At 38.4% G+C, this 18,430-nt stretch overlaps 2 protein-coding genes across 6 annotated transcripts in view; both read left to right on the top strand.

Annotated features, from left to right (window-relative positions):
- The window catches only part of LOC113204686 (protein kinase C, brain isozyme), a 75,637-nt gene extending 66,013 nt beyond the window's left edge, over positions 1-9,624 (top strand). For 3 of the 5 annotated variants that reach the window (XM_026419950.2, XM_026419949.2, XM_052270265.1), the window contains 11 exons: positions 359-487; positions 629-782; positions 990-1,218; positions 2,298-2,342; positions 3,307-3,438; positions 3,509-3,682; positions 3,788-3,879; positions 3,990-4,191; positions 4,277-4,465; positions 4,550-4,690; positions 4,773-9,624. In XM_026419950.2, the coding sequence (XP_026275735.1) occupies positions 359-487; positions 629-782; positions 990-1,218; positions 2,298-2,342; positions 3,307-3,438; positions 3,509-3,682; positions 3,788-3,879; positions 3,990-4,191; positions 4,277-4,465; positions 4,550-4,690; positions 4,773-4,925 (1,640 nt within the window). In that variant the 3' untranslated portion in view covers positions 4,926-9,624. The remainder of the gene's footprint in view (positions 1-358; positions 488-628; positions 783-989; positions 1,219-2,297; positions 2,343-3,306; positions 3,439-3,508; positions 3,683-3,787; positions 3,880-3,989; positions 4,192-4,276; positions 4,466-4,549; positions 4,691-4,772) is intronic. The other 2 variants (XM_026419952.2, XM_026419951.2) reach the window with 1 other exon arrangement.
- Positions 9,625-10,309: 685 nt separating this feature from the next.
- On the top strand, positions 10,310-17,140 carry LOC113204682 (contactin). The gene is made up of 18 exons (XM_026419945.2): positions 10,310-10,463; positions 10,860-11,182; positions 11,248-11,489; positions 11,566-11,808; positions 11,886-12,036; positions 12,135-12,798; positions 12,905-13,195; positions 13,282-13,419; positions 13,501-13,641; positions 13,739-13,905; positions 13,982-14,120; positions 14,229-14,369; positions 14,488-14,723; positions 14,808-15,170; positions 15,253-15,421; positions 15,518-15,651; positions 15,747-15,930; positions 16,043-17,140. The coding sequence occupies exons 1-18, from the start codon at positions 10,388-10,390 to the stop codon at positions 16,150-16,152; spliced, it is 3,912 nt and encodes a 1,303-aa protein (XP_026275730.2). The 5' UTR covers positions 10,310-10,387; the 3' UTR covers positions 16,153-17,140.
- Positions 17,141-18,430: the final 1,290 nt, after the last annotated feature.

Genomic DNA, 18,430 nt, shown 5'->3' with positions numbered 1-18,430 from the left:
ATTATTGTAGTAACGTAGTTTGCTTCATCGGGCTTAGTTGGCTTTGTTTTCTTTATCAAGGATGATTCAGAGTTCCCCAAACGTGAGTGCGATTAACACGGTTAACACGCTCAGCGTCACAAAAGTCAGTCCCTTCTGGGCTGCGCAAAGCTTATGGGGCTTGAAAATCACGCTTGCGTTTAGTAACTCTGAATCCACGCACACAATTTTTAAAAATCGTCAGTGTAGACCTTTGCTTTCTGCGTCACTTTAAGCAATTTTTTCCATTGATATTGTTTTAACCACCATGTTTATCAGACAAATATTTGACCTACTTTGAATGGATTAATGAGAATGACCTATTGCGCGTATGTTCCAGTCTGTGACATGAACGTTCACAAGCGTTGCGAGGAGAGCGTGCCAAACCTGTGCGGATGCGACCACACAGAACGAAGAGGGCGCATGGAGCTGAAGATCCATACTCATGGCAGCAAGCTCACCATTGAAGGTAAGAGTTCTCTAGCATAGCCTGTTTAACGTCTCTGTTCTGCTATGGGGTGGGTTGCCCACCTCCTTCCTCTTTGTAGGATTTTCTGCCTCCAATTGGTATGGTTTTTGTTTATCAGCAAACTTCTGATTTTTGTTTCAGTGCGTCAGGGAAAGAATTTAATTCCTATGGATCCTAATGGTCTGTCAGATCCGTATGTGAAGCTCAAACTGATCCCAGACACAGACAATGTTAAGAAGAAAACGAAAACAATTCGATCATCTCTGAATCCTGTGTGGAATGAAACAATCACCTTGTAAGTTTTTATTTACGACCGTTTCATTTATACTGTGTGTCAGGGCTACGACACAATAGTGTTGCGGACTTGCGTATACCCTAGGGGCCATGGCGTCTGACGGGTGGGGCTAGTCGCAAACTCGCTCACTGGTTTGTCGTGGCCCTTACGCACGGTCCACTCTTTAAAACAATTATGGGCGTGAGTTTAATGTTGTTTTGTCATCAGTGATCTGAAGCAGGAAGATAAGGACAGAAGGCTGCTTATTGAGGTGTGGGATTGGGACAGAACATCTCGCAACGACTTTATGGGTTCCCTCTCGTTTGGTATATCTGAGCTGCTCAAAGCACCTGTGGAGGGCTGGTTCAAGCTTCTAACAGAAGAAGAAGGAGAATTTTACAACGTACCGGTGCCTGAGGAAGGAGCCGACTTAGCGCAGCTCAAGTCGCAAATGCGGGTCAGTTTAATTTTAATACTGCACTGTGTGTCAGCCATCGATCAATACTCTTTAAAAAGGAAAAAAAAAGCATCCAGACAGCTTTGGTTTGCTGTTCTAGCTCTATACAGTCTCAGCAGTTTTTGTTTTTCACCATCCCAGTTTTGTAATTTTGATCCCACAAGTTGGGTATTTTAACCATTTTTTATTTTTTTTCGCTTTTTAGTAGTACAGTCAAATCCATATATTTTGGATCATGTGCTATGAATATGTTTGCCAAAGTGGACTTACTTTGGTGAAAGTACACAGCTTATTGCTACATTTTTTTGTATAGTCGAATGCATTTGTGAAGGACATTTAAGACAATTACTAGATTATTAGTATAAATATTACAAATTTTGTTGAGTAGATATTTGATTTTTGTGTCCTCATCCTCTATTTCTGTGTGTATGTGAGTGAGTCTGTGAGTGAGTGTGAGTGTGTGTGTGTGTGTGTGTCTGTGTTTTTTTGTGTGGCTTTTTTTGCATAGATGACAAATGGGTAAAGTTCTCAGTTACAAAACTATTTTGTTTTCCATTCAAAAAGATTTATCTGATTTTCCATTTTTTTAATTTATTTTTTTGTGTGTGTTTTGTTTTAGTCCATGAGACCATGGGTTTATTTTGTTTGTTTTTTATGATTTATATTTTGGACACGATAAAATGATAAAGTGTGTTTACAGTGCTTATCTCCCTTCTTGTATGTTCATTTTGTGTGTAATCTTTCTTCCTTTTTTTTAACTATCATCTTTCTTTGTACCTTCTGTCTTCTTTCTTTCTGTGCAACTAGCCTCTCTTCATCTTTGCTAACTTTGGGCGCAGACCTGTTTTCCATCCCTCTTCTACTCTTTTTTTCCCTCTCTAAAATTTTCTAAACTAAATTACCTATCTTTTCTCAATTTGTATATATTTTACTCCAAACCTTTGCTTTAAATTGTGCTCTTACTCATATCAAAACCAATTCTAAATATCTTCTGATCTTAAAATCATATTTCCCTATGTTTATTGAATCCCACTGTACACTACAATGCTTTCTGCACTCAACCATCCTGGATATTGCAGGGAGCCACCATAATTAGCAAGAGCAGCCAACTTCGACAGTCATCGGTGGGCATCTAATACTTTTACTTCTATACCAAACATTACAAACAATCTGCTTGGCATATTTATCAATAATTACTGAGCATATATGCAGATTTAGGGTGCATGGTATAGTGTTGTTAAATTACTAGATATGGAAGAAAATGTTCTTTCAGCTATTTAAACTAACACTCCCTTATTTATGTTACTCAATAACAGTAACTGTAATAATAATTTGTGCTAGAAATCATGTGTAAAATTATGTAGTGAGTTACTGTAATAATACAACTAGCACACTAGGTTATCTTAGTGTAGATTACGTAGCCTGAACTCTTTGAGGTAGAAATGACAATATTATTCTTGATATATTGCTTTGTACACATGGGTCACATACTTTCCGCAAGTTTGTGGCAACTTCAAGACTTTCTTAGCTAGAAGAAGATTTTTAAAAACAAACACTGGGAGATTGTAATCTCCCACATAAATCTTTTGATAGTCCTTCCCTTCTTTCTTTTTCCTTTTCTTTCTGTTCTGTTCTTTTCTGAAAATGATAATTTGCCTCATAGCAATGTCTGCGCCCTGTTCTGTTGTTCTGCATATGCATGCTGCTGTTCCGTGAATTTCTCACCCAATGCTGCTTAAACATTCAAATGGTACCAAATAAAAAAGAAAAAACTGTTGTGGTTACTACAGAAATTTTGATTCCTTCTCTTATTTTAATATACCACCAGAAATTCCAGTTGTAAGTTTGAAATAATTTAGAAACACATACCAGGAAAGGGCAAAAGGGTAGCTGTCCTATTGTGCTATTAATATGCTATTCAGTCTATGAACAAAATATAGTTTTGGTTTAGAAATAGATCGGTATTTATCCTTACTTATAATACAGTATCTAGCTCTAGAGCGCTAGTGTTCAACTCATGATGTACTTGGAAGAAATTGAATTTCCTATTAACTAATCTAACCCAACACCATGTTTTATAAATCACAGAAAACATCTCTAAGTAAAAAGCCACCCGTAACATCAGATAAAGAAGTGCCGCACAATATGGGGAAAAAGGATGTCATCAGAGCTACGGATTTCAATTTCCTTATGGTCCTTGGGAAAGGCAGTTTTGGGAAGGTAATATCTTTGTGACCTCTGGAGTTTATTGTACTTCATGTACTCTCTTCTAAAAATGTTTTATCCATAGGTAATGCTTGCTGAAAGGAAAGGTACAGATGAGCTCTATGCCATCAAAATTTTGAAAAAAGATATAATTATTCAAGATGATGATGTAGAGTGCACAATGGTAGAAAAAAGAGTTCTTGCACTAAGTAGCAAGCCACCATTTTTAGTTCAACTCCATTCTTGTTTCCAAACTATGGTAAGTGTGTGACTTATCCTCATCATCTTGACAGAGTTGTGTAGTGCTATTTCGGTTTGCAACAACAGAAACGAAGGCAATACTCCTATGCATTTTCTTTGCCAGGATCGTCTTTATTTTGTAATGGAGTATGTCAATGGTGGTGACCTCATGTTCCAAATTCAGCAATGTGGCAAGTTTAAGGAACCAGTTGCAGTGTAAGTTTTTGTTACTGTGCATAAATATTAGGACTCTAATTTATCTGCCTCATAGTTTTATCTATCTAGTCTTGAAGTATGTTATCCTTACCATGTTCCTAATGTTTCAGATTTTATGCAGCTGAAATTGCAATTGGTCTATTTTACTTACATTGTCGAGGAATTGTGTACAGAGATCTTAAGTTGGATAATGTTCTGTTAGATCAGGATGGACATATTAAAATTGCAGATTTTGGCATGTGTAAAGAAGGTATTAGTGGGGACAAGACTACCAAGACTTTTTGTGGTACTCCTGATTACATTGCTCCTGAGGTACATTCTGAAGTCAAACTCTCACGTGATTACCCTACATTTTGCTTGTTACCAATAATACTTCATTTGCTTTTCGTAATTATAGATTATTCTTTACCAACCCTATGGAAAGTCTGTGGATTGGTGGGCTTATGGTGTTTTACTGTATGAAATGTTGGTTGGCCAGCCACCATTTGATGGGGAAGATGAAGAAGAATTGTTTGCTTCCATTACGGACCATAATGTTAACTACCCAAAGGGCTTGTCAAAAGAGGCAAAGGATGTGTGCAAAGGGGTGAGGAGGAATCTGTGCTACTTTCTTTCAATCTTAAATCCATCCAAACAATATACATTTTTGTTCTTGTTTTTCATTTTCTAGTTTTTGACTAAAAATCCAACCAAAAGGCTGGGATGTGGACCTCGAGGGGAAGAAGATGTACGTGGCCACACCTTCTTCAGGCGTATAGATTGGGAAAAGATTGAAAATAGAGAAGTTCAACCTCCTTTCAAACCCAAAATTGTACGTATATATTTTTTAAATATTATTTTAGTGTATGATAAAAACTGTGTCTTTTTTAATATCTATTTTTCTTTGCCTCTAGAAACATCGCAAAGATGTGAGTAATTTTGACAAGCAGTTCACATCTGAAAAGACGGATTTGACACCAACAGACAAACTCTTCATGATGAATTTGGATCAGACAGAGTTCATGGGCTTCTCATTCCTCAATCCTGAATTTGTACAGCATGTATGAAGTGAACCTTTCCTTACACCCTAAGGAATGTGAAGAATTTTTTCCTGCTTCCATAATCATAAGAGAGGTGTAAATGAAGCTTTGAAGTTTGTCTGGCGTCCCATCACTACATCAGATTGCAGAATGTTCTATTCATAACAGAGGGTATAATGTACTTTCAAACATGCAAACTTTATGTGTTTTTGATGGAAGAAGGGTATGAAGAAGAGGACTTGCCATGACTGATGTAGAGCATAGTCCTATTTCTTGGATAAATGGCCTCTGTAGTTTGTACCTGTTTAAAATATTATCTAAAGACCTGTTATAATCCTCTGAATTCCCTTACTCTATACATTTCTTAATTTTTCCAGGGTTTTTGTACTCAAAGAAATTAATCATTCCTATGGCTTTGATTAGTGTAATGCATTTTATTCCAAGTATCATGGTTTAAAAAAGAGGAAAGCATAATAATGCATTTGGATTATTTAGTTGTATTGCTCGTAATCTTTGTATAAATGTCTGAGGCCTGTAGAAGCAAAGCTGAGAAAGACATTTAACTAAGATGGCTCATCATTGATATATTTAAGGGCTACTTCCTTGAAAGCTTAGATTCTAACCTACTGTTAGGGTAGAAATAGAAGGTGATGTAAAAATTGTTTCTGGAGTTTTTGCATTCCCAAACAAAATTTGTCAGTGCTGGTGTATCTTTTATCTATACTTTAATGTGTACTTTCAGCTTTGAATCTCTCTCAGCCGTTTATGAATTAATTAATTGAACCATTTAATAGTTACACTAATATGAGCTATTTGAAGAAAAAATGTCTGTAATTGGTTGAATCAAAACATTCACCAATCTTTCCTTATCTGTCATTTTTCCCATTGCTTAGTTTTAATTGGTAAACGCAATGAATATTTTTTCAGGAAGTTCAGTAGATGCCAAAGCTCACTAGAAGCAGGAGCATTATGATCTCAAATAGTTTTGCATGGTTATTGTATATGTGAGTGCGCAGCAATCTAGAAGGTACATATGATTAAATTTTGAAAGGTTTTATCAGCTGCCTACAAGCCACTGTTTTGAACACAACAATATTGTGTGATGTACATCATCATTTGCTCCAATACTCAATACAATTACAAAAGTGTCTGATAACTTTTTTCTGTTTTCATTTTTTAAGTGCCAGTAATGATTGCTTTGATTTTGTCCTTCAAATGTTTAAGGAAACTGGGACCTTTTTCTTGCACCCAAATGTAAAAGCATAGACATCGTCCTGAATATCTTTACTAGAAATTTTTAGCCCATTACTTATCTGTGGAGACACTGTCATATTTGAGTCTTCTGATCAATTATGTAGTACTCCTATTTTTCGTTTTAAACTCTAGTTACATGCATGAGACAAATCATAAGGTGGAATAGCTTTGTACTTCTTTCTTTACAATTATTTTCATAGTTGTAGTCCAATTTATGAACAATCTCTCTCAAAACTGGTCATTCAATAACATTAGAAGTAAGTGATGTAGAAAACTGAAATGAATCCTATGGCATTATATTTGGAAAGTGAATCACTTAAATGTCTGTTTCATAAAACATTAATGTGTTCCGGGCCAGTAACCTGAGCTCATCTTTTGCGCTGTGTTTTCTTAGCACTTGACAAAGATGCACTTTGAGTGCACTTTCAGGTGACTTCATGTTGATGATTGCACATTGATGCTGTAGTTGTGTAATTTATTCACTTCACGTCAGTGATAATGTTAGGATTTTGACAATGCTGGTTCTAACTTCCTCAGACCTTTAAAGTCGGGTTGCTATCCAAATTGTCACCAGTGGTAGGTAAAAAATAAAACCACAAAAACAGTTCAGTTTACTTTGCATTGTGGTTAACTTGAAAACATTTGGAGGAGTGTAAAATTCATAGTGGGTATGAAAACTGCTTGAACAGCATTTTGTTGTTTAAAAAGAAACTGGCCATCATTCAATTTATTCTGGATTCTTTCTTTAAGTACTGCTTTCACAAATAGGGACATGCCATAATCCCTCTTTACTAAATATGTATGGTGCCTTTCTTCTTGAGCCAAATGAGTTGATGAGTGAATGAAGAAGTAATGAAGTGTGGAAGTATGATGTGATGTATGAAGAGTGGGTAAAAAATGTAAAAAATGTGATTCTTCTATCTCTCTTTTTTCTGTGTACTCTTATTTTTTCTCAATTATAGACCAAACACAATTGTGATTTCCATATAACTTTCCCTCACATTTGTATGTTAAGCACTATCTTCCCTGTATGAGCTGCGATATTAATGAACTTACTACTTTTAGATGGAAAAAGATTATCTGTTTGCACTGGAAACTGCCAATGTTCTTTCTTTACCTGTTCTTTACTTGAATTGTTGTTTTCTATCTTCCTTCTCTGCTACAAATCATTTTTATCTATCGTTCTTGAAAAGTTTCTTTTTAATTTCATCCCCCCTTTTTTTCTGACACTTTTTTATGACATATCGCCATGACAATTGTTTCAGCCAAATATTGTCTTATAAAGTGCGTTCTGCAATGTTTGCCTATGGTTTATAGTTCTTAGTGAAATTTGTTGTTGACTTTGTTTTTAGTTAAGATTGAAACGTATTGTTGTCAATAACCAGAACCCTTGTTTTGGCTGCAGTTTCTTGTTTTGACTGCACCATGTGTATTAAGGAGAGCATATCCTCAAAAATGTTTGTCATGCTAGGTATCTAGCTTTGTCTTCTCTAACATTCTTTGAGATTTGGTGATAAATTTGGCCTTCTATAGCCCACTGCTGATCATCTAGATACTCATCTTATTTTAAGTTTCAATTGGGAATGAACCATTCCACTGGTTGAAGCTGCATTCTTATATGTACTTACTTTTGCAGTGACTTCTAAACCAAATCTCTTGTCAAGAGTTTTTTAATGGAACATTTTCATTGAACACTATATGACTTTGAAACGAAAAGTTTTTGGGATATCCAAAGAAGAGGGAGGATCAAATCCCGATGAATGAACATTCCTATCTGTTAAGTGCCTTTGGTATCCCAGGAATTGATTACATTGATGTTTGCTTCCTGTGTTTTGTTATTTATTTATTATTATTAATTTATTGTTGTAAGAGGTCTTTGTCCTGTTTGTAATTATTGTTATTACTGTTAGCTGTTTTACAAATGTATATTCCTACATGAACTTGGCAATATTGATTTTAGAGTGGAATGTTACGATTGTATTTTGCAATGTTACCTTTAACACAATTAGAATGTGCTATACATACTTATGTGAATCTTGTACATATTTCTCTACCACTATGAAACTGTACATCTCAAATATTCAAAACGGCCTATTATCAAGTTGATGTACAAAGTTAAGGAAAGCAAGATATTAAAAAAAAGCAAAGGCTATTTTGGTTCTTATTCTACGCACTACTTATTATGGTGTGGCCTTTCATTCAGGCCTGACGGTTTGAATACCTACTTCTTATCTACCTTGTCCATTTCTTTGTGCTATGATAGTGTTTTACAATAATTTCTGTAATACTCAGCAGTATTCATGAAACATGTATTTTTACTGCAGTGTGCCATGGCCAAAATCAACAAAGTTATAATCACTAGCTATATGTATTTGGTTTGAATATTGTCATCATCATCAATACTTTGCAGTGAACATCTAACTGTCGTTGTTTGTTGAGACTGCTGTCCTTGTAGTTGATTATGATTTCTGGAAGATAAACACAAACGAAAACACATGTCCTCCCTCACATTATCCTTGAAATTGAACAGTCAGTTTTCTTGTATATGTTTATCAACCAAATGTATTGATATTATTTATTTCTTCTGTTTCTTTCCCCCTTCTAAGACAATGAAGTGCCAAGAGGCTAAGTTTGTTCTTCTTTCCTCCACTTAGTAAATGTAACTATTTTAAGTCATTAAGCTTTTGCAGAAATACACAGTTTTCTTTAACATAAATTGTTAAAAATTTGTGATCTTACTCTTTCACATCTCATGAAATTTTAACTGTTTCAATTTGAGACTTCAAAATTTAAACAATAACTTCAATACATATTATGGCTCTTTTGGCTTTGAGTAGTTTTAAGTTCTGTTGACTGGCAGGCATTAGGATCATAGGTTCCACTTAACTGCATGCTGTCTGAGCAGTGCCAGTATTCTGTATGTTGCACCTATATTTTCTGAAACAACATTTATCCTTAAATTTTTAGCTTTATTGAACTCAATTGCAGTCTAACAAATATTTTAAAAATATGTGTAATATTGTTATTGAACTTAATGAAACACAAATCAGTCAAGCCCTAACTGTATTGTAATAATCAGTTGTAAGCTTTCTAGCTTTTTCTTTGCATCTCATTTGGCAAAATTTTGCATACCTATTGTTAAAGATCTGTCGACTATTACAATTCTTACAAATATCATCAGTTCTGTTAGTCAGTTGCAAGTAGACTGACCAAGAATGTTCACTTTAAGTTAAGCTGAAGGGGCATATCAAAATGTATTCCATAATTGCATGAAAAGACTTAATTTGGTTTGTTTATGCTTTTCTCAAAAGTACTGCTTTTCCAACCCCGCCAGAAATTAACCTCCTTATTATACTTCCTTTATTTCTTTGTTTTATGTTTTAAAAAAATAATCCTTGTCTTGTCTATAGGCCAATTCTCTTTCACACTGCTTTTATAAAGTAATAAAAAGGAATTATGTGCCACTTAGAAAGCGATGTTTTACGTTATCCTCCCCTACGCTACATCATCACAAACAGACTTTAAAAAGAACTACAAAATGCCCACACACCAAAATTAATTATTTTTATTTAAATATTGCTTTGATACAATTAAACTCAGAAACTCTTGTTCTGTTTTTGTTTTTGTTACTCGATCTTTACCAACCCACCCCCCACCCCCACAACAAACACCCTCACCTACTTGGTGCAAGACAGAACAAGTATTGTTCTCAGTGCAGTATAACATCTTAAATGTCTGGTCTTTCATCTCAGAACACACAACATCTTCAGACATTATGGTAGTGCCATTTCACAGCAGAAACGCTGGTCTCTGAGTACTTCTGAGTACCTAACCCAGCTCATAAGTGGACATTTTAATCTCAGAAGACGCAACAGCTACAAACATGGAAATGATTCTAGTATTCAAAATTAGGAACCTTGCTGTCTCTTTTAACACTTAACTTTTTTCATGTTTAATGATGTTTTTTGAGAACTCTTGACAAAAATTTTGAGGATTTTTAGGTGTCTAAGCCCCCCGGCACTACGTGTAACAGGGACTATGTAGAGAACAAAGTACCATTTTAGCGCAAAATAAATTTTTGTGTTTCCTTCGCCCTTGTTTCATTTCAATTTTGGCGCCTCATTGTGTTTCCTTCGCCCTTGTTTCATTTCAATTTTGGCGCCGCAAAGGGCCGCAGCGGGATTACGCTACACATCGAACTGCAATCGTCATTCAGCAATTTTCGGGCTCTGAATATGAATGTATTTCTTTCCAGCGTACACGAACGAAAGGCAAGGAAGGCAACAAACAAACTCACTCAATGTTGTTGTGGTAAGTACGCGTTTGTTTTGATATCTATTTTAGAGTGAAGTCTTCTTCAATGTTCCATTACAACTTTATTGACTTTAAGCTGTTGTTGCCCGTTAACGTCCTTCTATTTTCTGGAATTGGCACCGGTCGGGACATTATAGACTTCTAACCTGTAAAAAGGTGCCACTCCCACAACAACGATTTGTTTTGCCACCACTGCGGTGGCTTTATAAATCATTGGCCGGACTTAAATTATTTAAATATCATTGGCTGTCTAAAAATGAGCTCTGAATGTTGTTTTTCTAGCTTCTAAAAATTAATAATGAATTTCATATTGCCATTTGTACTATGACTTATAGTTTTTGGAAACAGTCTAGATAAGATTTCTTTACAACTCGTTCTCTCATATTCTTACAGAGTCTTCCACAATGGAGAGGCTGGTGTGGGCGTTCCTCGCCATCTCTGTTGTAAGAGGTCAAATACCTCCAAATGGTCCACCACCAAACAGCTTTCCTCCTCTTGGACCTGGCGCACCACTTGGTCCAGTGCCAATAGGTCCTGGTCCTATTGGACCTGGACCCATCGGACCTGGACCTGTCGGACCTGCTGGCTTGGATACGTTTGGACCAGAATTGCTGGAGTGGAGGTGTCCTCAACATTGGGTTCAATTTCAAGGATCATGCTACAGATTCATTAAGTCTCCTATTCGTCCAAGACATGAAGCAAGAAGAAATTGTCAGGTGTGTAGAGTGAAGACAAACTTTGAAGTAACTTTGTGCATCCTTTAAATGAATTTGATTTGCAGGCATACCATTACCAAGCTGACTTGGTAAATATAAATAGTCTGGAGGAGCATGGATTTATGTTGAATCAACTAAATATTCAAGATCCCCAGAGGAGGAAATGGTACACTAGTGGTTTCCAACAGCAGCCAAACTTTTGGATAAATGAGGGGGATGGAACAAATATTGTAAACTTAGAAGCAGCTTTCCTTCCTCAGGCCCCTCCTGATCAGCCTCCCTATCAAAGAGATTTTCTCACTTACAGGTATTTTCTACATTTTAAATGGTAATGTATTTTCTTCTTGAAAAATTTGTTTTTCATCTCACATCCTTCATTTTAGCTATTCAACCTCATTGATGAGATGGGGATTTGAACGAATGAGTGGCCAGGAGCCTCTCTTGTATGTTTGTGAAGCACCTATTGGAGCTCTTCGATCTCTGTTGGAAGATGATCGTACTTATACATATGGTATTGACGTTGAGGACCCACTCCTAGTTCCACGAGGACCTATGTTTATCCGTCAACCAAAGGATGTTGTGTTTGACCTCTCAAAACGGAAGACTAATAATGATGTTACTTTGAGGTACAGTATTTGATATTTGTATATATCTTCCTTGTTCTTTGAAACAAAATGTAAAGTTCTTAGTTTCTACGTTTTAGCTGTTTGGCTGGTGGCTACCCCACTCCGTCCTATGAATGGTTCAAGGAGGACTATCAAAATGACGTTCTTCGTGAGTCTCTAATTGATCCCCTGCAGGATTCTCGTTACACTATTAGTGGTGGATCACTTATCATATATAATCCTAATCAGGTTAGTAACCTCCTTCTTTCCATCAATTTAAAATCATTAAAATGTGAACCTGATGTTTAAAAAAAAAAAAAAATGTCATGTACTATGTTTATTTTCAGATTAAAGATCGTGGCACTTATCATTGCAAAGCAACCAACAAGTTTGGCACAATTGTGTCAGAAAGTGTTGAATTGTCATTTGGTTTTATTGGGGAATTCAATTTGAAAAGATCCCCAGAGTATGGAGACAAAAATTGGGGGAAAGCAATATACTGTGACCCACCTCAATACTTCCCTGGTGTAACCTATTATTGGGCTCGTGACTATTTTCCTAATTTTGTAGAGGAAGACAGAAGAGTATTTTCTTCCTATGATGGCGCTTTGTACTTTTCTGCTCTTGAAAATATTGACCAAGGCAACTACAGTTGTAATGTGCAAAGCAAAGTCTCTGATACAGGCAGAAATGGTCCTTTCTTCCATTTCACTGTACGCCCACATCCCAATTACCAACAATTGAAATTTCCCAACAACTTCCCAAAGTCTTTCCCAGAAGCCCTTATTGCTGGTCATGAGGTCAGACTTGAGTGTATTGCGTTTGGGTATCCAGTGCCATCATACAATTGGACAAGAGTTAATGGAAATTTGCCCAAAGGATCCTATATGACCAATTACAATAGAGTTTTGATAATACCCAGTGTACAAGTAGAAGATCAGGGAGAGTATGTATGCCGTGCAAACAATGATCGAGCAGCTATAACAAACAGTGTGATAATCAGTATCCAAGGTAAGCCAGTATTTTCCTGTAATTTTAAGCTTGTTTCTAATTGTTCAAGTAAAAAACAACTCTACTTGATATACAATTTTTTATTTAAAAAAATACTCTTCTACAGCTATGCCCAACTTCACTGTTCCGCTCATGGACAAGCACATGGATTTTCAAGGCAACTTAACATGGACTTGTGAAGCATTTGGAATTCCTGATGTTACATATTCTTGGCTCAGAAATGGTATTGAACTTGATGTTAATCGTTTATCACCTGAAGACTGGGGACGTTACCATATCCAGGACAATGTGTTAACCATCGAACGCTTGGAACCTCATCGTGAACAAGCTATGTATCAGTGTCGTGCCCGAAATCAGTTACGGACACGTTACTCCTCTGCACAGCTAAGAGTGTTGTGTATGTTTCTGCATTTGAAGACTGTGTAAATACCTCTACCCTTGTGCTTTTCCAAGCTCATGTTTATCTTTTAATTTTGTGTCTAGCGCTTCCCCCTTCCTTCAAAAAACGACCCTTGGAAGCTGAGACATATGCTGCAGAGGGAGGAAATGTGACAATGCGTTGCAACCCTGAGGCTGCCCCAAGGCCAAGATTTGTCTGGAGAAAGAATGGGAATGTACTAGGTATTCATATAATTTCTGTGCTTTCAACCATACTCTCTAACAGTTCCTGAAAATTTATTATTTTAATTCTGTTCTGTGCAGGAAGTGGCGGAAGGCGAATTATTCTCGAAAATGGTAATATGATTATTAAACCAGTGTCAAGGGATGATGATGGAGTGTATACATGTACAGCAGAAAATGTTTATGGCAGGGATTCAAGTAGTGGACGTCTTATTGTCTTACGTTAGTATTCATAGGAAATCTCACTTCATGAACAGTCATCTTACTTGCTTGTCTTTTAGAAGTTATTATTTGATTACCTTTTGTGTTTTATTTTCAGGGGGACCACGTTTTATCCGCACCATGCCACCTCAGTTTGTCACAACTCAAGGAGCTGATATTGCTCTATCATGTGACGCAGCATCTGACGAAATGTTGGATGTAGCATACATTTGGACTCATAATGGACTTCGTATTCGGGATGAACGAAATCAGCAAATTCGAATTGTAATACTTTTACACACTTTATTTTTAAAAACATAGATCTAAATGAATACTAACATCTAAAATATTTGCCCTTTAGAAAGTTGATGGTAACCTCTTGGCTATTCGTAATGCATCTTTAGCAGAAGCTGGAGATTATGAATGCATTGTGAAGAGTGTGGTGGGGAGAATTGTCACACGGACTCGTGTCATTGTGGAAGGTCCACCTGGTACTCCAGGTTGGTGCTTTAAGTCATTAATTAAAAGATTCAGATATCAAAGAAATGCATTTCTTCAAGAAGCACTTTATTCTTATTGTTTTTTTTTGTTTTGTTTTGTTCTTTTAGGTGGTGTTCAGGTTGTAGACATAAAGAAAACATCTGCTACTATTCAGTGGACAGATGGTGCTCCCAATGGCCAGCCTATTTATGTGTACATCATTTCTGCACGAACAACCTTTAATGACACTTGGCTAAACATCACTAGAGGTAGGTTTATCTACATCAAATAGTTTATTTACCTCTGTTTTTATCAAGTTTGTGATGGATCTTACAACTTTAATTTCCTCTTAAAACCAACGCAAAATTTCAATTTCTACCTCACCAGATGTAAGAGCCAAGGAAATTGATCGGTACAATGGACGCAAGCAGTTTGAACTAGAGGGAATGCTTGCACCTGGCTGCACTTACGAATTTAGAGTGGCTGCTGCCAATGCATTGGGCTATGGTGTCTTCTCTACTCCAAGTCCCCAGTACAGAACTCCTCCTGACCGCCCCTATAAATTCCCTACTAAGATTGGAGGCGGAGGTGGAAAAATTGGTGACTTAACTATCACATGGACTGTAGGTTCTAATTTCTTCATGAGATGCACTGTCATTGATCCTGATTTAATTTCTTCATGTGGTGACCTATTTTAAATTTTCCAGCCCCTGCCTCCTCAAGATCAAAACGGTCCAGGAATATACTACAAAGTTTTCTGGCGAAGAACTGAACATGATACTGAATTTCAATCACTTGCTCTGAAAGATCAGGGGAACATTGGCATGGCTGTTCTCCGTATTCAAACAGAACACTTTTACACTCGTTATGATGTGAAAGTTCAGGCTGTTAATGATATTGGTTTTGGTCCTGAGTCAAAGATAACAACGATCTTCTCTGCTGAGGACATGCCACAGGCTGCTCCACAACAAGTTTATGCCCGTTCTTTCAACTCTACATCTCTCAATGTTACTTGGCAACCTGTAGATCAAACTCGAGAAATGATTCGTGGAAAATTAATTGGCTATAGGGTAAGATTCCTGTTCTTACAAAAAAGAGTTTTTACTTTTTTTAAATAATTACAGTAATAAATGCACTACTTTTTTCTTGCAGTTGAAGTATTGGATAGCAGAACAAAAGGAAGAGGACTCTGTATACTACCTCAGCCGCAGTACTAATCCATGGGCTTTGATTGTTGGTCTTAGACCTGACACCTTTTACTTTGTGAAAGTTATGGCTTTCAATGCAGCTGGAGAAGGACCTGAGAGTGAACGGTGGAAAGGTGTGTAATTGAATTCTCATAAATTTACATCATTTTTACAGACTGTAAGTACATCTAACTACATAAACTTTGTTTCTTTATTTTTGTTTGGTATAGAGAGGACTTTCAGGATGGCACCTCAAAAACCACCTTCTTCGGTTCACATTTATGGTGTGAACCCGTCAACCGTTCGTGTGGTGTGGCGTTACGTTGCACCAAGTCTAGATGAAGAACCTGTTTCTGGTTATAAGGTTAGTATTCAGTTTTTCTAATCCTTATCAGACATTTCTTGCCTTATTTAATTCTAGAGGAAAAATATTACTGTGGTTGTTTGTTTATTTTAAAGGTGAGAGTTTGGGAGAAAGATCGAGATATGAGTACTGCCAATGATACTTTCATATCAGTAGGCCATAAGCTAGAAGCTTATATAACAAGTTTATCACCTGGTAAAAGTTACCACATGAGAGTTCTTGCCACCTCAAATGGAGGAGATGGAAGAATGTCCTCTCCTGCTTTGACATTCCAGATGGGTAAGTTAAGAGTATAGTTTTGAAATTCTAATTCATCTATCTACTCCTGAATATTTTAATTAAATTTGGTGTGTATTTTTCTAAGTACTGACATGGATAAATTTCATTCCAGGTGACCAGGATGTCCTTAGAAGTGGCGTTGGAACTTTAAATCTGTCCATTTGGAATCTGTTTGCTTTAGTTTTAGTAATCATTTTAGTGTTACCAGCAAATGTAAATTAAGTAGAGAAATAGAAATTACCTTAATTACTGCATCCGTCCAGAAGATGCCACAGATAATTGATTTTGTGGGATCAGTGATTTATGATTTAAGCCCACTTCATGGCATCTAGATACTTTTATGGCCTTTTGCCAAGTACTTACTAACCCATTTTCATTTTTTTAAAGAAACGAACTTGCTTTTTGAAGGTTTTAACAGAAGACTTTAAATTATCTTGTAAGTGAAAAGCGATCTTTTAGATGACTGAAAATCATTATGCACCTATACTACCATGTAATAGTATGTACAGTTTTACATATTTTGAAGAAGTGTGTCTGTCAGTTTTGGGAGATTTAAACTGGATCTATATATGTATGATTGTGATTGATATTTCTGTGTCATCCTTAATTTATCGGTAAGTCATACTTATAAATGTGAAATAGGGATTTTTCAAACAAAGTGCCTTCATCTCATAGTGTTTAGGGAGGTTAGTAGATTATATTGGAGTAAGTTTAAAAAAAAAATGTATGGTATGTATAATTGATGAAACGAAGCCATTGCACAAATTGTGTTCTGCTGAAGTATCTCAGATTTTTATCTCAAAAACCAATTGTTGTAATATATTAATCTAAAGGTTCATATTTCTGAATCTTACAAATGAATAAGGTCTCAGGCATAATGTGCCTTTTTTATAATTTTCTGGTTCATACCCAGTTGTGACATTGTAGTATACCATTGTATACCGCCTATTTTAATAACCATTCCCCTTTTTTTTCCTGGTACCTGTTTAGGTATTTTCTGCTTGTGATTTTGTACTTTTGTACAGTAACTAGAAATTCATGTTTATGTGTGCATTTTGTGTTGTGCACGTCCCATAAATCATGGAAGAGCTCTGTCCAGCAGCCATGAATGTGTAAACTGTGTCCGTCCAACCCAATGATATTATAATACAGTATTTGTAAAGTGTTTTTACATTCCCCATTTTTTAATAATTACATTATTGCGAGGAAATTTGTTGTCAACTTTTTCGAAACCGTCTTCCTCGTTTTATTTGTGTTGATCGCGTCACCCCTTTCGGCAGCTGCTCGGAGCCGCAGCGCGCGCAGCTCTCTGCACTGGTCGCATTCCCCACCGGGCAGGCCCCGCTGCTACTGCTGCTGCTGCAGGGGTGTCAGGTGGCTCCGGGTCCCGGGCCGCTCCGGCACGCACATGCAGTGCCCACGGTGCCCACCTGTCCTGCCCGGCCCGGCCCGGCCGGGACCACGTGATCCGGCCGTCCTGTCCAAGCGGGGCCCGCCAGCGCCCGCCACGCCAGGCTGTGCGATGAGCCCCGCCCGCCCCGCCACGCCCCCGAAGGCTTGATAATGGGCCGCGCAGAGCACCAGCACCAGTCGCTCATGCCACTCGATCCCGGGCGCACGTACGCGGCCTTGTCGCGGGCCCACCACGTCACCCACGTGTCCAAAGGAAGACGTTTCCTCTCTTGGGACCCCCCGCGCGCGCGCGCCGCCGCCGCCGCCGCCGGCGTCACGGTCACGCGGCCGCGGAAGGCGCGCTTGAGCCGGCCTCGCGAAGCTCGCGGCGCTCGCGGACAAGCGGGGCCCGTCCCGATGACGTCACCGTGCGCGGCCCGCCCCTGGACCCACCGTCACCGCGGAGGCGACGAAGGGCGGCCGCGCTGAAGAGGCTTTCGACTTCGACAGCCCTCAGAATAAGACCCCCCCCCCCTTCACGTTCTGTCTCCGATCCGTAGTACGACCGTGCACCTGTCGCTGAGCAGCTGCGCGGCGAGTGCGTGCGGCGATGTGTAGCGCCCCCCCCCCCCTCAACTGACCCGGCCCGGCTCGCGGCTCACGGCCCGCGTGTACTCTCGGATACGGAAGGGGTACTCCAGGAGTCTGGCATATGACAGGGTTGGCGGACCCCTTGGCTGGGCGAGTGGTGGGGGAGATGGAGGGTCCCGCCGACTAACGCACGCCGCCGCTTCGCCCGTCCCGCGCCGATGGCGCGCTCTACACGACACAGGGCAAACCTCTGGCTACACCTGTTCATGCCCCTCCTCCGCGATACACCTGTTACCTGTGCACCGCGGCTACGCCCACCTGAGCCAGGTAGACACCGCGGCGCACCTTGGCAGCGCTATCCTGATCTCCGCGCGATTTAATGAAAGGAGTGAAAGAGGGAATGGACAACTCAGGTGAAGTTATTAATGACGGGGTGAGGCTGTTGGCCGAGTCCCGCGCTTTACCTTCATCCCCATTGTCTGATGAGGATTTTCAACCAAAGAGATCTGGTGCGGAT

This window comes from Frankliniella occidentalis, unplaced genomic scaffold (genome assembly GCF_000697945.3).
Source record: "Frankliniella occidentalis isolate FOCC.00 unplaced genomic scaffold, Focc_3.1 Scaffold115, whole genome shotgun sequence".
NCBI classification, from domain to species: domain Eukaryota; kingdom Metazoa; phylum Arthropoda; class Insecta; order Thysanoptera; family Thripidae; genus Frankliniella; species Frankliniella occidentalis.
The sequence above is the reverse complement of the archived record's forward strand: the minus strand, read 5'-3'. Positions and strand labels throughout refer to the sequence as shown.

Excerpts from the sequence above, each read along its gene's own strand:
- LOC113204682 (XM_026419945.2), top strand. The coding sequence starts at position 10,388 with ATGAATGTATTTCTTTCCAGCGTACACGAACGAAAGGCAAGGAAGGCA. Across the intron at positions 13,420-13,500 it reads AAAGAATGGGAATGTACTAG|GAAGTGGCGGAAGGCGAATT; the intron begins GTATTCATATAA and ends TGTTCTGTGCAG. Across the intron at positions 13,906-13,981 it reads GAAATCAGCAAATTCGAATT|AAAGTTGATGGTAACCTCTT; the intron begins GTAATACTTTTA and ends TTTGCCCTTTAG.